Source organism: Ochotona curzoniae, unplaced genomic scaffold (assembly GCF_017591425.1).
Source record: "Ochotona curzoniae isolate NIBS_2020 unplaced genomic scaffold, NIBS_Ocur_1.0 contig_3622, whole genome shotgun sequence".
In the NCBI taxonomy this organism is placed as follows: Eukaryota; Metazoa; Chordata; class Mammalia; order Lagomorpha; family Ochotonidae; genus Ochotona; species Ochotona curzoniae.
The window spans coordinates 26,274,628-26,298,831 of record NW_024465926.1 but is presented as its reverse complement, the minus strand read 5'-3'; the positions used below and the strand labels follow the sequence as shown (position 1 = coordinate 26,298,831).

At 56.9% G+C, this 24,204-nt stretch overlaps 2 protein-coding genes across 4 annotated transcripts in view; one reads left to right on the top strand and one right to left on the bottom strand.

Annotated features, from left to right (window-relative positions):
- The window catches only part of ADCY7 (adenylate cyclase 7), a 37,839-nt gene extending 20,197 nt beyond the window's left edge, over positions 1-17,642 (top strand). Inside the window, exons 2-26 of one of the 2 annotated variants that reach the window (XM_040982733.1) lie at positions 60-471; positions 1,746-1,949; positions 2,580-2,741; positions 2,900-3,049; positions 3,208-3,356; positions 4,010-4,121; positions 4,807-4,934; positions 5,822-5,980; positions 6,156-6,288; positions 8,661-8,852; positions 9,069-9,103; positions 9,466-9,549; positions 9,832-9,904; positions 10,544-10,641; positions 10,864-10,948; positions 11,094-11,219; positions 11,699-11,797; positions 12,633-12,838; positions 13,452-13,539; positions 13,818-13,973; positions 14,427-14,573; positions 14,980-15,084; positions 15,326-15,440; positions 15,899-16,023; positions 16,133-17,642. In XM_040982733.1, coding sequence (XP_040838667.1) covers positions 301-471; positions 1,746-1,949; positions 2,580-2,741; positions 2,900-3,049; positions 3,208-3,356; positions 4,010-4,121; positions 4,807-4,934; positions 5,822-5,980; positions 6,156-6,288; positions 8,661-8,852; positions 9,069-9,103; positions 9,466-9,549; positions 9,832-9,904; positions 10,544-10,641; positions 10,864-10,948; positions 11,094-11,219; positions 11,699-11,797; positions 12,633-12,838; positions 13,452-13,539; positions 13,818-13,973; positions 14,427-14,573; positions 14,980-15,084; positions 15,326-15,440; positions 15,899-16,023; positions 16,133-16,279 — 3,249 coding nt within the window. In that variant the 5' untranslated portion in view covers positions 60-300 and the 3' untranslated portion in view covers positions 16,280-17,642. Of the gene's footprint in view, positions 1-59; positions 472-1,745; positions 1,950-2,579; positions 2,742-2,899; positions 3,050-3,207; positions 3,357-4,009; positions 4,122-4,806; positions 4,935-5,821; positions 5,981-6,155; positions 6,289-8,660; positions 8,853-9,068; positions 9,104-9,465; positions 9,550-9,831; positions 9,905-10,543; positions 10,642-10,863; positions 10,949-11,093; positions 11,220-11,698; positions 11,798-12,632; positions 12,839-13,448; positions 13,540-13,817; positions 13,974-14,426; positions 14,574-14,979; positions 15,085-15,325; positions 15,441-15,898; positions 16,024-16,132 lie in introns of both variants that reach the window. The other variant, XM_040982732.1, reaches the window with a different exon arrangement.
- Positions 17,643-19,796: 2,154 nt separating this feature from the next.
- The window catches only part of BRD7 (bromodomain containing 7), a 39,201-nt gene continuing 34,793 nt past the window's right edge, over positions 19,797-24,204 (bottom strand). Inside the window, exons 13-17 of one of the 2 annotated variants that reach the window (XM_040982730.1) lie at positions 23,678-23,734; positions 21,286-21,400; positions 20,935-21,078; positions 20,613-20,756; positions 19,797-20,026 (exon numbers count right to left, since the gene is read on the bottom strand). In XM_040982730.1, coding sequence (XP_040838664.1) covers positions 19,971-20,026; positions 20,613-20,756; positions 20,935-21,078; positions 21,286-21,400; positions 23,678-23,734 — 516 coding nt within the window. In that variant the 3' untranslated portion in view covers positions 19,797-19,970. The remainder of the gene's footprint in view (positions 20,027-20,612; positions 20,757-20,934; positions 21,079-21,285; positions 21,401-23,677; positions 23,735-24,204) is intronic. The other variant, XM_040982731.1, reaches the window with a different exon arrangement.

Here is a 24,204-nt window from a genome sequence, read left to right as displayed (position 1 = left end):
GCGTGTGTGCTTGGCTGGTGGTGGCACTGGACAAACTGGGGTCTGCTTTGTTTCTGCAGCACTGAGACAGCTTTGCTCAGCCCAACTGTGGCAGATGGGACGTCAGCCTCAGAGGTGCAAGAGGTGACCAAGACCCACACCACCGATGGAGCTGCGGTTCCCTGGGGCTCCTGCCTGGCTCCACCAGCCAGCCTGAAGCCAGAAGCCTAGACCCACAGAGGATGCTGTGGGCCATCAGATGTCGCCCAGGCCAGGGGCTGTCCTGAGGGTGCGGCTGCAGCAGTGTGCTCGGGCCCGAAGATGCCAGCCAAGGGGCGCTACTTCCTCAATGAGGGCGAGGAAGGCCCAGACCAGGTGGCACTCTATGAGAAGTACCGCCTCACCAGCCAGCAAGGGCCGCTGCTGCTCATCCTGCTGGTGGCCGCCACTGCCGCCTGCCTCACCCTTGTTGCCTTTGCCTTCAGCCACGGGGTGAGTCCCTGCCCTGGGGAGGCTGGGGCTGGCTGGGCTATCTCAGCCTCCGTGCTTCTGCTATGTGGTGCTGTGAAACATGCATGAGCTGGTGCGAGGTAGGGTTTGCATTGGGATTCAATTTCAAAACTCTGAGGGTAGTTTTAGATGGCTTTGTCTGAAAACTTGACCGCCCTCCCCCGCTTCTCTCCCAAAGACAGAACTGCTCAGGGGGGCCCTGTGTACCCCCACTTCCCTTGACTGAGCCAGACTGGCTTTCCTAGTCAGCCGTCTCTGGGTCCTGGCTGCAGCCTTTCCTAGAAGTCTTCTTTACTATTGTGATGTCGGAGCGACAGATAGCTCCTGCAGCGACTGATTCACTCCCTAAACACTCACGATGGCCGATGCTAGGCCAGGAGCTGGGAACTCCTCCATCCAGGCCTCCTGTTTGGGTGGCAGAGGCCTGAAGGCTTGCCAGGAAGCTGAGAGTGGGAGCAAGCCTCAAAACCCAGGCGCTTGGTCCACCAGCTGCCTGCCCCTCCTAGAATGCTCCTTAACCCGTCCTCCCCTTCCCCTAGTATCAGCCACTGTGTGGGTGTGGCCGCCAGGCTCTAGATGGTGACTAGTCAGACTGTGGGACTGCATATTTCATGTTTAAAAAATGTATTTTTCCTTTGAAAGACAGAGTGAGTGGGGTGTGCTGGCGGGGAGGAGTTTTTCCATCTGCTGGTCACTCCCCAGATGCCTGTGGCAGTGGGCCTGGGCAGGTAGAAGCCAGGATCTCCCCCGTGGGTGGCAGGTGCCTGGCCATCATCTGCCACCCCCCTAGGGTGTGTATTACCAGGGGTCTAGGTTGGGAGCAGAGGCAGGGAGCTATCGCCAGGCACTCAGTCTTGGGGCACAGAGCCTGCGGGGGGCCCCTGCTGTACCTCTGTGCCTTTGTTCCAGTTGCTGGGCACCTGCTCTCACATCCCCTCCCAAACCTCTGGTTGTTCTTCCGGAGTCAGGAGCTCCCTCCTTGCCTGGGAGGGAATCAGGCATGCACAGAAGAGCCTGGGAACCTAGGAGAGAGGAGGCCAGCCAAGCCCAGCATGGAGTGGATGTTGGGGCTGATGGTGAGGCCCCGAAGACAGTGCCAGCAAAGCTCAGGGGCCAAGAAAGAAGCCAGTGTTTGACAAGGGTGTCAGCCATGTGGCAGAGGGTGCCAAGAGTGGCTAACCCAGGTGGGCTCCTTGGAGGAAGTAGTATTCTGTTGGGGAAAAACAGGCCTGTCTGTGTCTGCCTTGCCCCACCAGGATCCAGCTCAACACCAGGCCCTGCTGGCCACGGCCTTCCTGACACTCGCCGTGTTTGTGGCCATCTATGTGCTGGTATATGCCGAGTGCCTCGTCCGGCGGTGGCTCAGGGCGGTGGCGCTGCTCACCTGGGCCTGCCTCATGACGCTGGGTTACGTGCTGGTGTTTGATTCACGGACGAAGGAGGCCTGTGCGTGGGAGCAGGTAACAGGGTGGGGGTCCCTGGTGTACCTGGGCCCTGGCTACTGCCAGCCCGCTGCCCCACTGTGGGCATCAGGTCCCTCATGGAGCTGTGTGTTATACACGCTGGGTCTGCACGGCCGGCACAGGCTGTGGCTTGGTGTACTGGCCTGGGACCTGGACTGCTCTCCCGTCCATTTTCCATGCTGATAGGCTGAGGCCACAAAAGCCATATACTGTTCTTCAACTTCTAGCTCAACTTGCCCCAGCGGGTGGGAGAGGAGGGAGGGGGAGAGAGAGAGAGTGAGTGAGAGCGAGAGCCCTCTGCACTGGCTTGTGTCCCAGCCCCTGTCACACTGACCTGGCCAGCAGTGGCATCATCTAAGCTGTGTAGTCCTAGGTGGATGAGGCTGGGCTAATGGTGGTGAAACGGGATGAGGGGATGCCCTCTGGACAGAGGGAGGGGAGGGCTGCCCATTGGTGGACCTGGGAGAGCCAAGCAGCTCGGCCTGAGCCCCAGAGGGGCACTCAGCCTGTGGGAGCCTTGACTTCTGTGGCTCGTCTGTGGCTGAATGTAGCGCTGCACCCAGGGGTGGCTGTGAGGCTGGAGGTCCCTGCGCGGCAGCTGAGCTGAGCCCCCTACCCTGTCCCCAGGTGCCCTTCTTCTTGTTCCTGGTCTTTGTGGTATACACGCTGCTGCCCTTCAGCATGCAGGTGGCCGTGGCTGTGGGGGTGATCTCCACTGCCTCCCACCTCCTGGTGGTGGGTGCTGTGAGGGAGGTCTTCACCAAGCCCAGCGCCCAGGTGGGGCTGCAGGTGAGAGATGCAGTGTGTAACGTGTGGTGGGCTGACGGGCTGAGCCTGAACTGTGGGGAGTGGGCTGGTTTGGGGGATGGGGGTTGTGGTGCATTACCAGTACCCCCCTCCCCCGGGGAGGGCGTTCAGGCCACGTGTGTTCCAATGCCCACCCACAGCTTCTGGCCAACGCTGTCATCTTCCTGTGTGGCAACCTCACGGGTGCCTTCCACAAGCACCAGCTGCAGGATGCCTCCCGGGACCTCTTCACCCACACGGTCAAGTGCATCCAGATCCGCCGGAAGCTGCGCATTGAGAAGCGCCAGCAGGTGAGGCCCTGGCTGTCACTCCACCATGCCCTCCCTGCCGAGACTCCAGGGCACCTGGAGATGTGGGAGACCATGTGGCCAGCTAGGTTGGTGTGGATCAGAGAGCTGGGCAGAGCAGGAGAGGCGTGCCTGACTCCGCCCCGCCCTCCCACTGCCAGGAGAACCTGCTACTGTCCGTGCTGCCTGCGCACATATCCATGGGCATGAAACTGGCCATCATTGAGCGGCTCAAGGAGCACAGGGACCGCCGCTACCCACCTGACAACAACTTCCACAGCCTCTATGTGAAGCGTCATCAGAATGTCAGGTGGGCCGCAATCCTGCGTCCCTCCCCAGGGGTGGGCGGGCCAGCTCAGGGTTCTGACGTGAGGATGCTGGCGGGTGCACCTTGGTGGGAGCAAGCCAGGCCCGTCGGCAGAGAATTGTCCTTGTAGATGGCCTTAGATGGGGCACACGCCCTACCCCACAACCAAGAGGTGGAACCCCCATGCCTTTCCTCAGTCCCCGTGACAAGGGGGCTACTGACTCTCCCTGAATCCCTGGCCCAAGTTAGGTGTCAGCTCCCTGGGTCCTTGATCTGGGTGGCCAGTCATGGATGCTCCAGGGAGCTGCTTTAAATGACAGCTCTGCGCTCCCCGGCCAGTCTTGCCCTCCCCGAGCCTCTGCACATGTGGAGAATGGGACTATGTGAGTGCTGAGCTAGTTTGTGCTGAAGGCAAGATTTTGGATGCAAAGCAGGAGGAGTGCTAAGCTGACTGTGAGAGCTCCAGTGAGGGGGCCGGGTGGGGTCTCGGGGCCTCTCAAAGGCCATGGGAAATTTGCTTCCTCCTGCATGGACATGGGGTCTCTGAGTTTTAATCTGCCATCATGGCTGGAAGCACCTATACTGTCCCAGATGGGGGTCCTGGATGCTTGCCAGGCCTTGGCTCTAATGACCTGCCATACCTGCCCTGCCCGCAGCATCCTCTATGCTGACATCGTGGGCTTCACACGCCTGGCCAGCGACTGCTCCCCCAAGGAACTGGTGGTTGTGCTCAATGAGCTCTTTGGCAAGTTTGACCAGATCGCCAAGGTGAGCCCACACTGCCTCCCTTCTGCCCAAGCCTTTCTACCACCCCACCCATTGGGCATCTCCCCCTGGGGGTGCTGAGCCCAACACCATGCCGGGACCATGGTTGAACATGGGTCAGTGGCCAGGCGGCAAACACCGCAGGTACCAGTTGGCAGCTGAAATCCTGTATCCCCAGCACGGGAGGCTGAAGCAGGGGCCAGCAGTACCCAGCGCGCAGGAGCCCAGTTAGGTCTGGAAGAAGCATAGATACCATGCCCGGCCTCACCACACTGTGCTGGCGACAGGATGCCCGCATGTGTGTGCACATGCCAAAGTGGGAGAAACCTACAAGGGAAAGTGGAGGAGGAAGAGGAAGGGGAAGGGTGTTCCGGGAGGAGGCGTGGCTGCACACTCGGGGTAGGAAGGCGGTTCTGTGTGTGCAGTGTGCCTGCAATGGAATGCTAGGGGACAGCCCTGCCATGAGGTTCCCCCCAGCCCCCAGCCCCCATGCCCCCAGTCCTTCTGTCAGGCCTGGGAGTGGGTCCTGGTGGCTGATTCTGTAGAAGACAGCCCCTGGCCAGCCCATCCCACCTGTGTGTGTGTGTGTGTGTGCGGTGGGAGAAGCTGGAGTTGGCTGTTTCCCCGAGTGGTCACAGTTCGCTCCTACCCCCCAACTGACCCCATTGGCCACTGCCTCACCCTGCAGGCCAACGAGTGCATGCGGATCAAGATTCTGGGTGATTGCTACTACTGTGTGTCAGGCTTGCCTGTGTCCCTGCCCACCCATGCCCGGAACTGCGTGAAGATGGGGCTGGACATGTGTGAGGCCATCAAGTAGGTACAGGGCGGACCTGGTACTGGGTCCTGCCTCTCCAGCATGTGGTGGGGAATGCACTGTACCCATCTTACAGATGAGGAAAGTGAGGCTGGAGTGAGGGCTCCGGCGTGATCTGCTTATATCCCTCCCTCTATGTCTGCCCGTGACTTTGAACCCCAGGCAGTGTGCCAGAGACTCAAAGATGGGTGAAGGAGGTTAGATTGGGAGGTTGGATAGGGATGGGCCGGGAACTGAGGACCAGAGACCAAGGACCAAAGTTTTGGGCAGGCAGCAGGAGGATCTGCAGACTCCTGACCATTGCCAGTGGCACCAGGACCTGTAATAGATCTCTGCTCTCCGTGGCAAGGATCCTGGTTGGCATGGTTCACTCCTGGCCCTGAGGGTGGACCCATGGGGCATCCCCTCTGCTCTCCGTGGTAAGGATCCTGGCTGGCATGGTTCACTCCTGGCCCTGAGGGTGGACCCATGGGGCTGGCTGCTTCCTCATCCTTTGTCAGAGGGACCGAGAGGCCCTGTGTGCCTGTATTCTGGTGAGCTCTAACTTGGGGTTCCTTGTGACCTCTGGGGCTCCTGTTGCCTAGGGTTAGCTCCAGGTTCTTGAGCATGTGAGACTCCTTGGACTTGGGATAGGCCTCAGCAGGGCTGCTGGGCAAGGAGCCCCTGGTCGGGGGTTTGTCCAAGCAATAGGAATCCCTCCCTGCCTGGGGGCTGGGGTGCACCTGCCTGTACACCCCGCCCCCCTGGGGGAGGTGGTACTCAGCCCCTTTCAAGGAGGAGATGTTTGCTTGGGTTGGGCTGCCATACCTCTGCCCCCTCCCATGCTGCACCTCAGGGTCCAAGGCGCCCCCTGCTGGCCTGGTCTGACAGGGCTGCTGTGCCCCAGGCAGGTCCGGGAGGCCACAGGTGTGGACATCAGCATGCGTGTGGGCATACACTCGGGAAACGTGCTGTGCGGTGTCATCGGGCTACGCAAGTGGCAGTATGACGTGTGGTCCCATGACGTGTCACTGGCCAACAGGATGGAGGCGGCTGGAGTCCCAGGGTGAGTGTTGGTGGGCAGGGGTGTCGTCAGAGGCCAAGGGGTCAGGGTGAGCTTGAGTGTGCTTGAACTGCTGTTCAACTGGGGCAACTGACCTGGGTCTGGACACGCTTGGCACTGTCTCCTGTGCACTCCGGAGTGGGTGCTGGCACTGTTTCTGACCTGGGGTCTCCTGCAGCCGGGTGCACATCACAGAGGCGACCCTGAACCACCTGGACAAGGCGTACGAGGTGGAGGAAGGGCATGGGCAGCAGCGTGACCCCTACCTGAAGGAGATGAACATCCGCACCTACCTGGTCATCGATCCGCGGGTAGGAGGGCTCGGGCGGGGGTGGGGCAGAGGGGGTCTGGGTGGGAGTGAGCTCCCTAGCACCTGCCCCAGGCACAAGGCATTCCATGCTAGGCAGTCAGGGTAATAGGTGGGATGACCACCCTATAAGCTGCAGCTGCGGGACACTTTTTTACTCTGGCCTTCATTGTTTCCCAGCTCCCAAATATACCATGCTGAGGATGAGCCAGGGAGACCCTGGGGGTCGTGGGCTCTGATAACCCGACTCTCAGGCCCCAGGGCAGGTGGGGGTCTTCCTGGGCTAGGCTGGGGCTCCCTGGGCTGTCTGCTGCCTGCCCCGCACCAGCACATAGACAGAGGCTGGCTCCGGCTGCCCACCCGCCCCTGCACTGGAGGCAGACAGACGTGGGTGAATCATCTTTGGGGCTAGCTCAAGAATGCTGGCCGGCTCCCTCTCACTTCCCAGCCCGACTGCCAGGCTTCCAGGATGGGCCGGGGGTGGGGGACCAGCCCTGAGTGGCCCAAGCATCTGCTTTCCTGTCTTGGGCCCTCCCAGGCCTCTGTCCTCCACAGACCTCAATGGGCCCTGTCCCCCAGGGCCCACTCCACTCCAGGCATACTCCACGCCAAGTTGGTATCTGAGAAAACCCCTCCTGGGTCCCTGTGGCCTGGGTGCCTTGCTGTCTACAATGAAATCCTCTCCCTACTCTTGGTCCCGCCCACTCTTGCAGCCCCTTCCCACGTACCTCTGCCCTGCTATGTCAGGCTCTGCCACCCGGGTGCTCTTTGTCTAGAATCTTCGTTGCCATGTCCCAGGGACTCCCATCTATCCTCCCTGTCCCCTGTCACAGTAGACAGGCCCCTTTCTGCACCTCTGGCCCTGGAGCCAGTGCCCAAGTGGCTTTTCAATGAGTGCAGCAGAGTCCCGAACCAAAAGGCCACAGCTGCAAAGCCACCCCCGCACGGCTGCCAGAGGCCGAGGCCAAGCTGCAGGATGCTGGACAGACTGGAATTCTCAGCGGAGAAGAATGTCTCTGGTTATAATTTTGTTTGTCCACGCAGTTGCTACTTCGAAAGCTGGGTGGGACCTGTGCTCAGTCGTTTCCCCTGTGTCTTGTCTCGCAGCTAGCAGATCCCTTGCAGGACTGAGAGCTAGCTGCCTTGTATTCTTGCCATGGAGAGGTGTTTGGATTGTTTGTTTTAAAAATTTATTTAGTTGACAAAGAGAGGGATCTTCCATCTGTTAATCTGTTCGCTCGCTCCTCTAATAGTTACAACAGCCAGACCTGAGCCAGGAGCCAGGAATTCCATCTGGATCTCCCACGTGGGTGGCAGGGATCCAGGAATCTGGGCCATCTTCCATTGGATTGGAAGCAGAGCAGCCGGAATCTGAAGTACCAGTTCAATGTAGAATGTCACTGTTGAAGGCGGCAGTTTAATGTACCGTGCCGTAATGCCTGCCCCTGCTGTGAGCAGCCGATCTGCCCTTCCTGGGGGTGCAGCCTGCTCCCCAGGAGGCCCTGGTGGTCTGAGGGCGTAGCTGTTGGCCATGAGGAGCTGCAGGTGCCTCTGTGACTTCTTCCCAGGGTGGGTGTCTTTAGTATGTCCCGACTGTGACATACTTGGGGAGCTGTGTAGCTGTGGTTGCCAACAGTGGATGAGCAGACAGGGATGAAGTATGATCCCAGCCTCGCAACGCTCACCAGGCTGATTCCACTTGGTGTCCGTGAACCAGGAACACTGATAAGGCTAAGGTTTTAAAAGTGTTTCTGTCCCAACAGGATGTAGGGGCTGAGGGAGGGCGGCCTCTTGTGGGAGCCAGTGTGTGGGGTGTGAGTAGAGGGATGTGGGCTGGGGGACAGATCGCAGGGGACAGGGGACTGCGTGTGCAGGGGCGGAGGTGGGAGAGGGGGACGTAGCTCATTGGAGATGGCCCAACTTGTTTCCACTGGCTTTGGGGTGGGATCTTTTCCATTCCTGCTTGGCCCAGCTCTGGTGGTGTCGGGCTCTGACACTCTAGTGGAGGAGGTAGGGCCTAGCTGGGCCATGTGAGACACAGGGCAGGTTGCCTGTGCCCAGGTTGGGGGGCCACATGATTGGAACACCTTGGGATTGTCCTCCCAGCTGTCCCCTACAGCAGCAGGGTGTGTGTGGGGAGCAGGATGGGGGTGTTAACAGGTTCCAGGTCTCTGCAGTAATGGCAAGGAGTGGCTGCTAGCTTCTCCCAGGCTGGGGCAGAGGCGGCCACCCAATGGCACCTTCCACCCCTTCACTGCAGGGGGCTGGCATTCTGAGAAGCCTACCCCCACCACACACACACACACACACACACACCCCGAGTTCCCGATGGGCCAGGTCAGGCAATGGCACAGTCCCTGTCTGTCCTGTCCGCAGAGCCAGCAGCCACCCCCACCCAGCCAGCAGCTGCCCAGGCCCAGAGGGGATGCAGCGCTGAAGATGCGAGCATCAGTCCGCATGACCCGCTACCTAGAGTCCTGGGGGGCAGCACGGCCCTTTGCTCACCTCAACCACCGTGAGAGTGTGAGCAGCGGTGAGACCCCCATCCTCAGAAGCCGGAGGCCCAAGGTACCCCAGCTCATGTGTGGGGTGGGGGGCGGGCAGGGTCCTTCCCTTGGAACCTTACTCTGTCTAGCTGACTGGCATGGCACCTCCGGCGCAAGGGCAGCTTCAGCGCGAGGTGCCCTGATACCTAGGCAGTCCCACTGGTGATAAAGTGATAAACCCAGGGCCCATGTTGGGACCCAACAGGCTGGGGGTGACCTCTGCTCCCTTCTTTTCCAGGCTATTCCCCTACGGCGACACCGGACCCCTGACAGGTATGTGTGCTACCCCCTCCTGGCCAAGTCCTGCTCCAGATGCCACTGCCTCCAGGTAGACTGCCATGTTTGGCAGCTCCTTGAGGCCCAGCCCACTTGGCAGTGGCCTAACTGGCTCTTCTGGGATGGTGCTGAGCCCCTGTTGGGTACCTGCCCTGGGCTGGGGTTAGCGGGGTTGGGAGTGGTCTGGTCTCTGTGCAGCCCCAGCTCAGTGTTGAGGGGCAATGCTGGACCTTCATTTGCTGTCTCTGGGCCTTAGTCGGTTCCCCCTAACCCCTCTTCCTGCCCCCTACCCTGAGCTACTTGGTAACCCCACTAGTGAGGAGGCTCGGGATGATGTCGCTGGGGGGCTGTGGTTCTAGGAGCACATCCCCACGGGGGCGGGCAGATGACGACTCTTACGATGATGAGATGCTATATGCCATCGAGAGCCTCAGCTCCACCAGGTGAGACCCCTGACTCCAGCCCACCCCAATCTTCTTCCCAACCCCTTCTCATCCTCCCACCTAACCCCACCTTACTCCTCTCCTCTCCCCTCTCCACCTCCTCCCTCACCTCTCTCAGCCTCCCACCTCTTCCATCCACTCCGTCCCCCTCAATCTCAGCCCACTCCCATAGCTTGAGTGGGGTCCTCCCTTTGGGTAGGCCCAGCCTTTTCCTCAAGCAGCCTCCTAGGAGGTAGCTCCTACTCCCAGCACCCCCTCTTACCCTAGAACTGTCACTTTCAGGCCCTGCTGTTCTAAGTCCGATGACTTCCACACCTTTGGGTCCATCTTCCTTGAGAAGAGCTTTGAACGAGAGGTGAGGGGATCAGGGTGGGGCCATGGCAGGGCAAGTTGAGGGAGGCATGCCCTTGGTGGCCTTGGCAAGCAGCGTTCTGGGACCACACTGTCATGGCTGGCCCAGGTGGTTGTTGCCACTTCACTTTGCTAGAACGAGTGCCTCTCAGGGTGGCCCATCCAAGAAGGGGGTCGTGGCCTCTGTGCTCTACCCTCAACTCCAGAGAGAAGGGGCTCCCAGGGGCGGGGGCTTCCAGGAAGGCCAGCAGGTGGGCCCTCTGCTGGCATCTCACCTGCAGGAGGGGCCCAGGGGCTGTGACCATTGGTGACTGCTGGGGTGGAGGGGCTGCTACCTCCTGCCAGCCCAGACCCAGCTTTACTTGTTGGTTTGAGGTGGGGACAGGCCCAACAGCAGTCTCAGGGACTCAGAGGGTGAGGTGCGGGGGTGGGGGTGTTTATGTTTTAGAGAGAAGATGGTGGGTGGGTGTATGAGGGGGCATAAGACCTCTGGGAAGAGCATGCCGTGTGAGGCTAGCTGTGGCTAGCATCCATGGTGTCCATGGGGACCTGGGGACTGTAAGCCTTTCTTTCGCGTGCGTGTCCTTGAGGGCTCCCAGCAGGTGGCTGGCTGACCAGCCCTCACTGCTGCTGTCGCTCCCAGTACCGCCTGGCACCTGTGCCCCGGGCCCGCCGTGACTTTGCCTGTGCCGGCCTCATCTTTGTCTGCATCCTGCTCGTCCATGTCCTGGTGATGCCCAGGTGAGTAACATGGGAGGGGTCCATTAAGCCCCTCTGGGGACCAGGCTGGCTGAGTGGCAGGACCCACCAGACAGCCTTCACGGGCTGTGTGATGGGACTGGCAGGGTTCAGTCTTTGGGCCAGGGGTTGCCAAATGCTCACTGTGTGCAGAATAACAGTGGGCAGGGACTGTGGTGGGGGCCTGCCCCTTGGTCCCCTAGAACTTGGATTTCCTCTTTGTAGGACGATGGCCCTGGGTGTGTCTTTTGGGCTGGTTGCCTACCTGCTGGCAGTGGTGCTCGGCCTGTGCTTTGCCAGTGAGCTGTTGGTGAGTGGGGAGGTCCCTGTCTCCATGACCTCTGGTGCCCCTGTGGGGGACTGCTCCCCAGCTGCTCTGGCCCCTGCCTGCCTCTCCTGCCTCCAGGCCAGCAGGGGGTGACTCTGGGTGACTGCTCCCCCTGTTCCCCTCACAGAAAGGCTGCCTGGCCCCCGGGACACGCCAAGCCATCTCCGAGAGGGTGGAGACACAGCCCTTGCTGAGACTGACACTGACTGTGCTCACCATCGGCAGCCTGATCACTGTGGCTGTCATCACCCTGGTGGGTACTGACTGGGCTGGGCAGGACAGGCCGCAAGCCCCTGGTACTCAGCTGGGCAGAGGAGCTGGTCCTTGCCCAGGGAGCACTCTGGAGTTCAACTGTGGGAGTTGGAACTCTACGGGCATCCCTAGATGTTCCTGTGCAGGCTTCGAGCTGCTTGTCATCTGGTCCTCATAACAAGGGCTCTGGTACCCAGGCTGCTCACCTGATCGGATTCCCAAGGATGTCCCATCCTGAGCCGCCAACATGTCCTGGTGGCCTTTCCCTCTTCCTGGACCCGGGCTCTGGGACTCATTGATGTGATAGCAGCCCTGGGGAGTGGGGTGGGTGTTTTTATCCCACCCAGTTTTCTCTAGACTCCCTGTCCCACCTTCTCCCGGCATGCTGCCCTAAGGCCTGGCCATGACTGCTGGCTGTGCTGGCACTGTGCCTGCCGCAATGCTCCATCCCTGAAGAGCCTCACGTGTCTCCCCCTGCAGCCCCTGACACCTAGCCCGGCCTCAGGGCTGCCTGTTGGTAACGAGACGAGCCCAGTGAGCCTAAGCAGCAAGGATAGGATCCTATGCCAGGTCTTGCAGGTGAGTGTGGCCCTGTGGTGGCTGGCTTAGCCTCCAGGGTCCCTGCAAGGAGAGTGACACCTGCCAGGCTAATGTGGATGCTGGGTTCCTGGGACCATGTGGCTAGAGAAGCCAAGTGCACTCCTGGGTGGCTTCTGCTGCTTCCTCCATGGCTGCCCTTGTCATCACCCTTTTATTGATGAGGTAGCCTGGTTCCTGACTGCGTGGGTGGCAGAGCCAAGCCCAGGCTGCTGGCAGCCAAAGGCAGAAGCTGCTTGACTAGGCAGGGTCCTGGACGTATAGCGTGGGGGCTGTGTGATCTCACGACTAGCGGACACCCTGAGCTGGCCTCCAGTGGGTTCAAGAGTCCTGGGCAGGGAGCTGACGGGGCAGCAGGAACCAAGGCATAATGGAGGCAGGGGTTGTCTCCAGGAATCTGTGTTGTGAGCAGGTGGAGTGGGGCAGGGCTGCTGGGGAGAAAGGTGAGCTCTCTGCTAGAGGGCACTGGGAAGCCACAGCAGGATCCTGAGCTGGAGAGTACAGGCAGAGGGTGGGTGGGTGTGTGTGTGTGTGTGTGTGTGTGTGTGTGTGTGTGTGTGCGCGCGCGCGCGCGCGCGCGCGCGCATGCGTGCGCACAGGGGTGCAGGGCAGCCTCACAGGCAGACTGGGGGAGGAGCAGCCGTTCCCACATCCACCTTTGTCTACCACTGCCCATGTAGCATGTTCATTTTTTATTTGCTGCATTTATTTGCTGCGGTGTGCTGGGGGTCAGTGAAGTGGGGGGGGGGGCAGCTCCCTCCTCACTGCTGCTTATCCTGGTCACCCCTCTCTTCCCGTCCCCTTCCTGTGTGCCCAGTATTATACCTGCACGTGCATCCTGGGCTTCGTGGCCTGCTCCGTCTTCCTGCGGATGAGTCTGGAGTTGAAGGTCTTGCTGCTGACAGTGGCCCTGGTGGCCTATCTGCTGCTCTTCAACCTCCCCGCCCACTTCTCCCTCTGCTGGCAGCAGGACTGCTGCAGTTCGGGCCTGGGCAACCTCACCCAGCCCAACGGTACCCTCAGGTAGGCCCCACGCGGTGCCCCATATGGCAGCTTTAGTCTGTTCACCTCATGGGTTTCCGTGTGACCAGGCCACAGTCCAGGTTTCCCGCTTCAAGGCTGAGGTGGCTGGCTCATTGGCAGTCTCTGAGAGGAGCTGGTTCTAGAATAAGCATGGGCTGGCCATTCAGGGCGCCTTTGGCTTCTCCTCTAACTTGGTCCTTCTTCCCGAGCTGGGCAAGAGCAGATGCCCCTGCTGTCTACCTGAACAGGGGCGACCCCTGAGGCTGGGGGGAGACACGTTTTAGAGACTGGCCTGAGCAAAGGGGCCTGGCTCCCTCTAAGTAAAAGGCCAGTGGCCTGGGGACCTGCAGGGCTGCTGGTTCCCGAATACCTCCTGGCCCCTCCACACTGGCTGACCCTTGTCCTTCATGGGGGTGGGGAGGGCTCCGTTGTAATCTCAGAGGGGACATTCCAGCTCAGCCCCCACCCCAACCCTCTGCTACCCTCCCGGCCTCTTCCCAGCCAGAGTGGTCCTGCCAAGTCTGTCCCATGGAAACAGGTCCCCTCCTCTGCCCACCCACAGTCAGCACTGTGGGGGTGGGGACTGACCCCTGCCCCTCTTCACCCCCAGCAGCGCCTCCAGCTGTCTTTGGGATCTGAAGATCATGATCAATTTCTACCTGGTCCTGTTTTATGCGACTCTGGTCATGCTTTCCAGACAGGTACACACATGCCCACCGCCCCCAAGGGCAGCTCTGCCTGTTCACCCCACTCTGCCCGGACCGGAAGCTAGAGTGGGGAGCATGGGGAGTTCATGTGCAGGCAGCGTGGAGGGCAGCAGAGGTGCCTGAGCCGGCAAGGAGATGTGCCCTTAGTGGGGGCACACGGTGCACAGCTGAGGAGCTCCGATCCCCGAGGGTGGGGTGTGGCTGTGCCCTCCGGCCCCTCGGACGGGCTCGCTGCCCCTGGGTCTGGACACTGGGGCTTCCCATGGGTGCAGATCGACTATTACTGCCGCCTGGACTGTCTGTGGAAGAAGAAGTTCAGGACGGAGCAGGAGGAGTTCGAGACCATGGAGAACGTGAACCGCCTCCTCCTGGAGAACGTCCTGCCGGCGCACGTGGCCGCGCACTTCATCGGGGACAAACTCAACGAGGTGGGCAGGGGAGACCGAAGGCACTGGCGTGCAGGTGGGGAGCTGCAACATGCTGTGGCCCCTCCCCAGGGCTTGGCCCCACTTGTGTGCCCGGCAGACTGTGTTGGCATTAGCTGTTTAAGGACACGGGCCCTCCCTGGGTGTTGATGTTTATGCCTGAGAAATGGGTGTGCAGCGGTCCCCTGTGGGACTGTGGCAGGAGGAGGGGTATAATGTGTTCAGGTGCTGGTAACTGGGACAAGCATCTGAGGCCCAGTCAGCTGTGGCAGGGAGGCCTGGGGCTGCACTTCTTACCTCTCACTGTCCTCCCCAGTTAGGCAACAAATACCCACAGGCCTAACTGAGCACAGTCCACTTGGAGCCTGATGCGCTTCCATCTTAGCTCCTGTCAGTGTCCCGGGCAGCCCCATTCCATCTGCCATGGGACCCCCATGTCCTCCCTGCCCCATCCAGGACTGGTACCATCAGTCCTACGACTGCGTCTGTGTCATGTTTGCATCCGTGCCGGACTTCAAAGTGTTCTACACTGAGTGTGACGTCAACAAGGAAGGGCTGGAGTGTCTGCGGCTGCTCAACGAGATCATCGCCGACTTCGATGAGGTACGGGCTGGCAGGGCAGGGGTGGCCTGCGTCCCAAGCAGGTAGCGTCCGCTAGTGGGCAGTGAGGCCAGGCATTCCACAAGGAGTAAACGGTAATGTCCTCCTGCTGCCCCGTGGGATCTGACGGGCTGCTTGCTGACATCAGTTCTGTGCATACTGCTAGAGACGTACCGCCCACCTTCCTGGACACGTTGCTGGGCTTCTCCCAAAGGCAGCGAGAGGATGAGGGAGGCGGCACGGCTGCCCAGAGGCCCCGCCTTTGGTGTTCTTAGCACGTAGGGATGGCAGGACCACGCCTAAGAGAGAAGTGGGGAGGTGGCTCCTGCTCTGTTCCTTATAATCAGGACAGACAGGCCTGCTCCGCAGCTGTGCCTCTGCCCCTCACTCTGCTGCCCTCTGTCCCCAGCTGCTGCTGAAGCCCAAGTTCAGTGGTGTGGAGAAGATCAAGACTATTGGCAGCACATACATGGCGGCTGCAGGGCTCAGTGTCACCTCAGGGCACGAGAACCAGGTAGGTACTGAGACTGCACACCCAGGGACACCCAGGACGGTCCCCGGACCTGTTCCCTCCAGTGAAGGGCGCTTTACCTGTCCTGAGGGGGAGGGCAGAGGCTAGTGTATGGCTCAGCCTGCACACCCCAGGAGGTGGCCAACCTCAAGGGGGTGCTGGCGAATCCCCCTCCAAGGTCCCCGCCCATGCCTGGCCCCAGTGGCGGCCGTAGCTCTGACACACCCTGGGGCCGTGTCCGCAGGACGTGGAGCGGCAGCATGCCCACATCGGCGTCATGGTGGAGTTCAGCATGGCCTTGATGAGCAAGCTGGACGGCATCAACCGGCACTCCTTCAACTCCTTCCGCCTGCGAGTCGGTGAGGCTGCCCAGGCACACCCACCTGTGGTAGCGAGGCTGGGTGCTGCCGGCCTCCATGCCAGGTGCAAGGAAACCCGTCTAACAGGCCTAACAGAGCCCAGCATTCTATTCCTTTCAGGGGAACCTTGAGGGAAAACTCATTCCCGGCTGGGAATAGGGACCTACCATCCACTCAGATTACAGCCTGCTGGCTGAGCCTCTGGGTCCTGGCGGCTGAAGGGATAAGGGTCTGCTTAGCCTTTGATGAAAGGCTATTAGCTGGCACCAGCAGTGTTAGCATCGAGCCCTGTGGTCGGAGGCCATCTCCCCACATGCCCTCTCCTACTGCAGTCAGGGGGCAGCCGAAGCACCTGGGGCCTGCTCTCCACGGATGAGGGCTGGACTGGGGGCCCCTCGCTGCACATGCTCTGGACTTTGCCCCTGTGAGATGCCAACCGTGTGCTTGATCTCCCTCAGGCATAAACCACGGGCCCGTAATTGCTGGCGTGATTGGGGCACGGAAACCTCAGTACGACATCTGGGGCAACACAGTCAATGTGGCCAGCCGAATGGAGAGCACTGGAGAGCTGGGCAAAATCCAGGTACCCCCGGGGAAGCTCCCGTGCAAGGGGAGCGCGCTGGCATGGAGGTGCAGCTGCTCGGCCCCCAGGCTTCCCTCCTGTTCCTGAGGATGCCTGTCCTCCCTTTCAGGTGACTGAAGAGACTTGCACCATCCTCCAGGGACTAGGCTACTCCTGCGAGTGCCGGGGGCTGATCAACGTCAAAGGCAAAGGCGAACTGAGGACTTACTTTGTCTGTACAGACACTGCCAAGGTTCAAGGGCTCGGGCTGAACTGAGGGCTCTGGTGGGTTCAGGATGCGCTGGGGAGCCGCTTTCCTCTCTCTAGCCAGCTGAGAAGCCCGGCTCCTGCCAGGCAGAGGGAGTCATCCCAAGGCTTCAGCGAGACACCTCCTGCCAGGTGGCTGTGCGTAGCCTGCGTGGATCTGCACGACGACACTTCTCAGATGTGTACGCCAGATCCTGGTCAAAGTGGCCCTGAGCCGTACCACCGTGCCGGCCAGGACTCGGTGCTGTGGGCCTGCAGGGACTCCTGGGTCAGCCAGGACAGGTGCGACCCGGTGACTTCGAGATCTCTGTTCCTGAGGTGTGTGGAGGTTATTTTAGAGCCCAACTGAAGAGTTATCCTCCCTGGGGCAGCCTGTGCGCATGCCTGAGGAAGACTGGCTTCTCCCAGAGGAGGAGCATGCCTAAGGCAAGGTGCCTGCCATGCCTGGCCCAAGGGCCCCTTCTCCCCAGAGGGACGGCTGCACTGTGTGATCGCCAAGGCCTCCTGGCAAATGTAGCCGAGAAAGGAAGAGGAAAAAACGCCCTGTGACTGACACTGGTGACTCCTTGCCATCTTTGACGTGCGGCTGTTTTAAAGGGCTACATTGTTATGACGGGGTTTTTATTCTTTCACATACTTTGATGCGCTCTTCGCGCCAGCATATTCGTGGCCCTGCTAGGCACTGACATTTGAGGAGGGCTGCCATCCAGTGCTGGCTGACGGGCTTACCGAGGGGCTCAGCATCCTGAGCAACGTGCAGTGCGGGACATGTGACCTTCAGTCGGGCACCTCTGCTGCGAGCACGTGGGATGATGGTCACTAAGCTGAGCCTAGGATGCAGGGTACGGCTCTCAGCAGCCCCCTCCCACCCCAACTGCCCGCGTGGCATGTGGTTCTGCATGCTCCCCGGCAACTTGAACTTGGTCTTCCTTTTACGGGGAAGGAATGGAGCTTGTATACAGAGAGGAGGAGGGCGGCCTGAGGCTCCCCTGACCTGGATTCTGGCACTTGCAGGTGTAGAGCTGCTGAAGTGCGGGGGTGCCAGCCTTCTTCACAGAGCCGGAGGTTGCCCTCCCCAGAGGGAATGCTGGGCTTGGAGACGGGCTGACAGACCCCAGCTGGCTGCTACCAGAACCTGCCACTTCCTTTTCTTAGCTACTCCATGGTCTCACAGCTGGGGCCCCCAGGCTTCCAAAAGTTGTCACCATGTAGCAGGGGTTCTTGGCTACAAGTCACCCATGTCCCCACCCAAAGTGTACAGAGAATCCTGCATGCAGGAACTGACACACAACCTGTTGCTTGTGTGGTGTCCTGTTGGTGCTGGGTAGGCTGGGGCTGCTCTGATGAGCTGTGTGTTAGTGGGGTCTGTATGACATTAGAAGAACCTGTTAAAAAGGTATTGTATGGGGTTGGGGTTGTGGCCTAGCAGCTAAAATCCTCGCCTTGAATGTGCCGGGATCCCATATGGGTGCCAGTTCTAATCCTGGCAGCTCCACTTCCCATCCAGCTCCCTGCTTGTGGCCTGGGAAAGCAGTGAAGGACGGCCCAAAGCCTTGGGACCTTGCTCCGCTGTTAGAGACCTGGAGGAGGTTCCTGGCTTTGGATCGGCACAACACCAGCCGTTGTGCTCACTTGGGGAGTGAATTATTGGATGGAAGATCTGCCTCTCTTAGTCTCTGTATATCTGACTTTGTAATAAAAAAAAAAAATCTTTTAAAAAAGAAAAAGGTATTATATGGCAAAAATGGCAGTAAGGGAAATGAGCTTTGCTTAAATTGCCATTTTTATTTCAAGTCTGCTTTTCACATAAAGGGCAGGGTTCAGGTAAGTTCTGTATTGAAATCAGTTGTGACAATCTAGCAGGGAACAGTGCTGGGAGTGCCCCTGTTACTGACAGTCATACTGGGATGACTGTGTTTCTCTCCTGTAGCTGTCAACTGCAACAACCGAAACCCAACTGAGAGTCTCAAAAGTAACTGCCTTTCTACATTTCCAAAGAAAGCATTATGCTCAAGTAAGGACAGTCATAGGGAACAGGACTATAACTGACCCTAACAGGTGTCACACCTGCTCTTTCCTAACTGTGACCTCTGTCGAGGACTGACTTAAAATTCTTACTGCGAATGTACCTGCTGATGTTCTCTGGTTTACTGACAGGCAGGCTTCCTAACAAAGCTCCCCCATTGGACACTGTGTGTTACCAGGGTGATGTACAGTAACGTGCTTGGGCAAGGTGCATGCAAGTAACTACGGTTTATTCTACATAGGGAATATTTATAGATCTGTAACATTTATTTCAAAATGTTTTGTTGCGTTTTTATAAACTGCCGATGTTCATAGCTGCTTCTGAAACATTAAATTAACAATGGAGAACACCTGTGTGTCCTAAGGGATCCAGAAGTTACCTGAATCGGGTAATCTGAAGCTGAATAGTTGTTGTCTCAACTGTCTGTAGAAATGAAAGTTATACTCTAAAAAGACTTGATAGAAACACCTGAGCTGGCATCCTGACTCTTCACACACGGTCGGAGGCAGGTTTCTGAAAGGGAAGATCACCTTGGTGCCTTTGGAGAGGGTCAGCATTCACCGTGGAGGGCACCACCCCTTGGCCTCCCGCCTCTGCAGGCTGCCAGCTTCTGAAGCAGGTTCTGTATACTGAGCCAGGCCATGGAGCCGGCCCTGCCGACAGCCCCGAGGCTGCAGTCGGGGGGGGTCCCTCTCCCGGCCTCCTCTTCCACCAGCAACTACACTGCTCAGACACTGACTGCCACTTTTCCGGTCAAAGCAGTGGGCTTGAAGGCAGCTGACTGGGGAGATAAACTTTCCCCTGATGCCCTTAAGGATGCTTGATCCTACCTGGCTTCCCTCTGCTATACAGGAAAAAAACAACCACCACCAAACATGCTACATGCTGTCAAACTTTTTTTTTTTTCCCTTCTGAGAAGGGTGTCCGGGAGGCACTTAGTTTCCCTGGGGTTTAGAATTATTAAAGTTGTCGGCCCGGCGGCGTGGCCTAGTGGCTAAAGTCCTTGCCTTGAATGCGCTGGGATCCCACATGGGCGCCGGTTCTAATCCCGGCAGCTCCACTTCCCATCCAGCTCCCTGCTTGTGGCCTGGGAAAGCAGTGGAGGACGGCTCAATGCCTTGGGATCCTGCACCCGCGTGGGAGACCCGGAGGGGGTTCCTGGTTCCCGGCTTCGGATCGGCACAACACCGGCCGTTGTGCTCACTTGGGGAGTGAATCATTGGACAGAAGATCTTCCTCTCTGTCTCTCCTCCTCTGTATATCTGACTTTGTGATAAAAATTTTGAAAATAAATCTTAAAAAAAAAAAAGGCTTCCTGGTTAAGGTGCTGTGTGGGAGGCAGCAGCCACAGTCCTCTCAAGGGCCCCAGCGAGATGGCGCTGGTTGGCACGCTGCAGTGAGCAGATGGACAAGCGAGCTGTTGTCAAGGCTGTGGAGACCTGACTGCTCACTTCCCCCATGGGGAACGGTCAAGGGTAACTGAGTTCACAGCACAGCTCCAAGTACCAGCTTTAGCTTTATTGCCTAAGACAAGTCCAACCTCTGGAACACTAAAATTGTTCCGAAGTTTAATTAAAAACACAATTTACAAATATTTTAATATCTCCTGAAAAGCATTTCCAAGTTCAGAATGAAAAAAATATGTACATAATATATAATCAAATACCAGTTAGCTTCAAATCCCAGCAGGTCCACACTCAGCACTGTCCATCTTTGAAGGGTCTTCAACATCTGAAAGGAGAAGGCACCATTCCATTCAGTATTCCCAGCTTTTAATTAAAAAGGGGCAGTGACGGTAAAGCCAGCAAACACAATAGCTGCTGACAGTTCTGCTTTAGCACTTGAAGGTTAAAGACTAGGTTGTCATTAAGTCACTACGGCAGCTTTTTCAGCAAATGTGTCAGAAGTCTTCAGATGAGATAGAAAACTAAAGGTAGCTTTGTCTTAAAAACCCGAAGGGGTAGCTGCTTGGCCTACCCGTTAGACACCTGCATCCCATGTCGGAATGCCTAGACCAGAGTTGTGCTCCTGCTCCCGACTCCAGTCTCCTAATGTGTACCATGAGTGGCAGCAGGTGGTGGCTCCAGTAGGAGGGTCCTGGCTGCTTTGTGTGGACCCCTGACTGGACTTCTGGCTTCAGTCTGGCCCAGCTCTGGCTGTTAGAGGCATTTGGGGAGAGAACCAGTGGATGGGAGACCTCTAATAAAAACCCAGAAAATCCCCAGATACCAAACCTTACAAATGTCATCTGAAGGAAGAGAACTCGGGTTTCTTTCGTATCCAATTGCCTTCCCCTCATGGGAAACGGGGCAGGTACCTGCTGTTAAATCTACAAAGCTGGCTTCTCCGATGGGGGCAGGAATCGAAATCCCCATTGCTTTTCGAACTCCATATGTGCTTACAATATCACCTGGAGTTACTTGCTGTGCAAGTTCTTTAAGATTATTGGTCACTTGTTCAGCTACAAAGAAAAAATAAAGTACAAGGTGTTACTAGAAATGGTTCTTCCTTTAGCAAAAAAAAAAAAAAAAAAAATCCAAAGTAGAATGAAGGTTTTAATGCAAACAACAAATTCTTCACTTCCCCTCAAGCCTTTTGACTGAACTCCCTCGGGCAGGTGGGGCAGGGTGGTAACCAACCTAGATGCATCTCTCTGTATGAGGGACCCAGCAGACAGATCATGTTGGGGGGAGGCCGGGTGCTCAGCCGTTCGTTCTGGGCTTCCTGAAGCTCCCGGAGCAGTTTGGTGGTCTCGTCAAGTTTCCTCTGGAACACTTCAGCCTCTGTGTGGAAGAAACAGAATATGCTGGAAGAAAACACGATACAACTTTTGTTTGATTTTGTGTGGTTAAGGGAGTCCTATTCCTATTTCTTGGTTAGCACCAGAAGCAGCAGCTCTCTGTTCCCCAGGCCAGCCGCGATGTTCCTGTGGGACCTGGCTTGGTCATCGGTACTGTTGTGACAGTAAGCTTGACCGTGCGGACACTCACCTTCCGAGTCAAAGACTTGCAGTGGCGCGCCAAAGCTGGTTACTGCTTTCAGTGCGGTGAGCCTGTCCTGAGAGCTGGAGTCCAAGCGCCCTGCTGGCTCGACTTCTGTGATCTGCTTTAGAAAAAGTGTTTGGACTTGTGAGGCCATGGCAGAGCTTGCTAGGGTCAGGAAGACAGCAATGTTTGTAGACCAAGGTATCCAACTCGAGTAATATGGAGGCCAAATTCTGAGATCTACACAAAAGGCCCTCCTGGAACACTGTGACAAGGCCAGTCCTGGAGCCAGAGCTGTGACGTGGCAGGCAAAGCTGTTGCCTGTGATTCTGCGGCCCTGGCTTCTCTACTTCTGATCCAGCTCCTTGCTAATGTCCTGGGAAAGGCAGTACAGAATGGCCCAAGGACTCGGGCCCTGCCACCCATGTATGAGGTCTGGACGATGCTCCTTTGGCCATTGTGGCCAGCTGAGGAGTAAACCAGAGGATGGAAGACCTCTCTGTCTCCCTCTTTGTAGCTCTTTCAAAGATACCTTTTTTTTAAAGAAAAAGCAACACCTAAATTTTGGCCAAAAAAAAAAAAGTGCATATAAATTCATACTTCTCTGCATTGTAATCGAGACAGTTTCTGTCATTCTAAAGACAATCAACAGCCTTCTTTCTGCCTCGCTTGTGATGGGCTTTTGCTAAGACTCAATCACCAGTGTGTCAGCATACCGGGCTCACGTACACCTGCTCTCCTGCCTCAGCTTTACCCTAGTCTCCTGCAGGCTCCCAGACCAGGCTGGCAGTACAGCCTAGAATCAACAGTATCTCACCGATTTATATATTTCTGGAATTGTGAACCTCACACATTTCCAAGGCTTCAGCAGTGCTTCTGGGAACAGAGGAACCCAGATAAAGAAGTAATCCCAAGTTCATGGTTCCATTTATAGTATGGTTTTGCACTGCCACTCCAATCTGAACACATACACACACTACATACAGGCTAAACGTGTGGTAGAGAAGAGCTGGCAAGTTGTACATATTCATGCCCTGCCCCCTCAGTGGACGCCATACAACCCTACACAATGTCGTCCTTTCATTCATTCGTTTGCTATTATTATTATTAAAGATCTGCCCATTTATTTGAAAGAGTTAAACAGAGAGGAGGGATGGAGATCTTGCTGGTTGACTCCCCAGATGGCTACAATGGTCAGGGCTGGGCCGAGCTGGAGTCAGAAACCAAGAGCTTCATCTGGGAATCGCATGTGGGTGTGGGGGCCCAAGGCCTTTTTCCAGGTCATAAGCAGGGAACCGGGTTGTAAGTGGAGCAGCCAGGATATGGACTCGTGCCCATATGGGATGTTGGCATTAGTGTTACAGGTGGTAGCTGAACCTGCTGGTGGCCTACCTTTTCATTCTCACCCAACTTCTCATCTTGTCTATTCTCAAATGTCTTTCCTTCTTGTCCCTTAGTGAGCTTACAAGCTTGCCTGGCTTCTCCTCTTTTGGGTATAAATCCCACTGGCATCTTCACCTAACCTCACTTGTCAGTGTTCCTGTCCTCTGTCCCCTCACTTGCCCCTGAAGCCCCCTTCCTGCCCCAAGTGCGGGACACTGTTCTTTTACTCCAGACAGCCACTGTCCTGGCCCCCTTGTCAGTCTACCCTTTATCCCAGCTGGGTCTTGCCCACTCTAACTTAAATAAAATTCTACCTTTATATGTGGAACTTGCAGCTCCACAGCAGTGATTGCAAGATGCACCTCTACACTGTCCCATTCACCTCTTCTGAACCGAGTCTAACACCCTTCTCCCTCAAATACAGGGTCTTTTTCCTGTACCTCTACAAGACAATAATACTAGCTTCTGACTGCCCCATCAGGTCATGTCAACTGTCGGTGGTTTTCCCAATCCTCATTCCCTTCTTTGACAATAGAATGCTAGTTACTTTTCTGGGCAGCCATGTCCCATAGCTTTTCACAGTGCCCTTCCTTTGCTAAATTTCTCACAGTATCCCATCTTCTAGGGTAACAATTTCGCACTACACAAGACATTCCTCACCCACATGCCCTCCCCAGGGATCCTCCAGGTCACTTGCTTTTTGAACTTCCACTTCCACGCTTTCTTCCCCTGCTTGCTAGAAGCCTTTTCACCCTCTGGCCCAGATCACTTGGCAGCCCCTCTGTTCTCATCTCCGCAGTCCCAAGGGCAGCGAGGCCCTCCGTGCTGGGCGCCCATGGCCGGCCGGTATTGTCACACTGCAGGGTGGCTGCTCCAGCTCTCTTTCTAGAAGCTTGTCTACTGCATTAGCTGCTACGACATCCCCCAGAGGCAAATGTGAATTTTTCACTCTTATTTAGGTCTTTGAGTTTATTCTCAAGGTAACTACGTCTTGTAAGGAACCAAAAATAATTACCTCCACTTCTTTGGCTGTGTCAAGTGTCTCGGTCTGACTTTCATCTTCAGGAGATGACTGTGAGGATAAAGAAAAACAACCTTTTAGCAAAAAAATACATGCAAAGGTTAAGATCAAGAAGAACAAAATTTCATGCCAAGAGAAGTAAGAACAGAAACCACAGGAACATAGCTTTTAATGCAAAGTGAATTAAATTATTAAAATTGTGTGAGTTTGGCTACACACTAAAAAGCATTAGATAAGAAACCAGAACATCAGCATTTCAATCAGTGCAGCCTGATTTCTGATGAGGAGGCAGGAAAAAGCCCAAGGAATATTCTGAATAATCCAGAGACAATAGAGGAAGACAACTGCACATTTTAATATCCAAACACTGGAGAGAATGTGAGGCCTCCCATAATCCCGCTCTTCAGAGAGAACGCCCACATTGATGACATCAGTGTGTCATGGGCATGGAGCAAAAACTGCAAGCTGTCCTGTGATTCATTTAACTAGCTGTCAAACTACAAATTATAAATAAATTACAT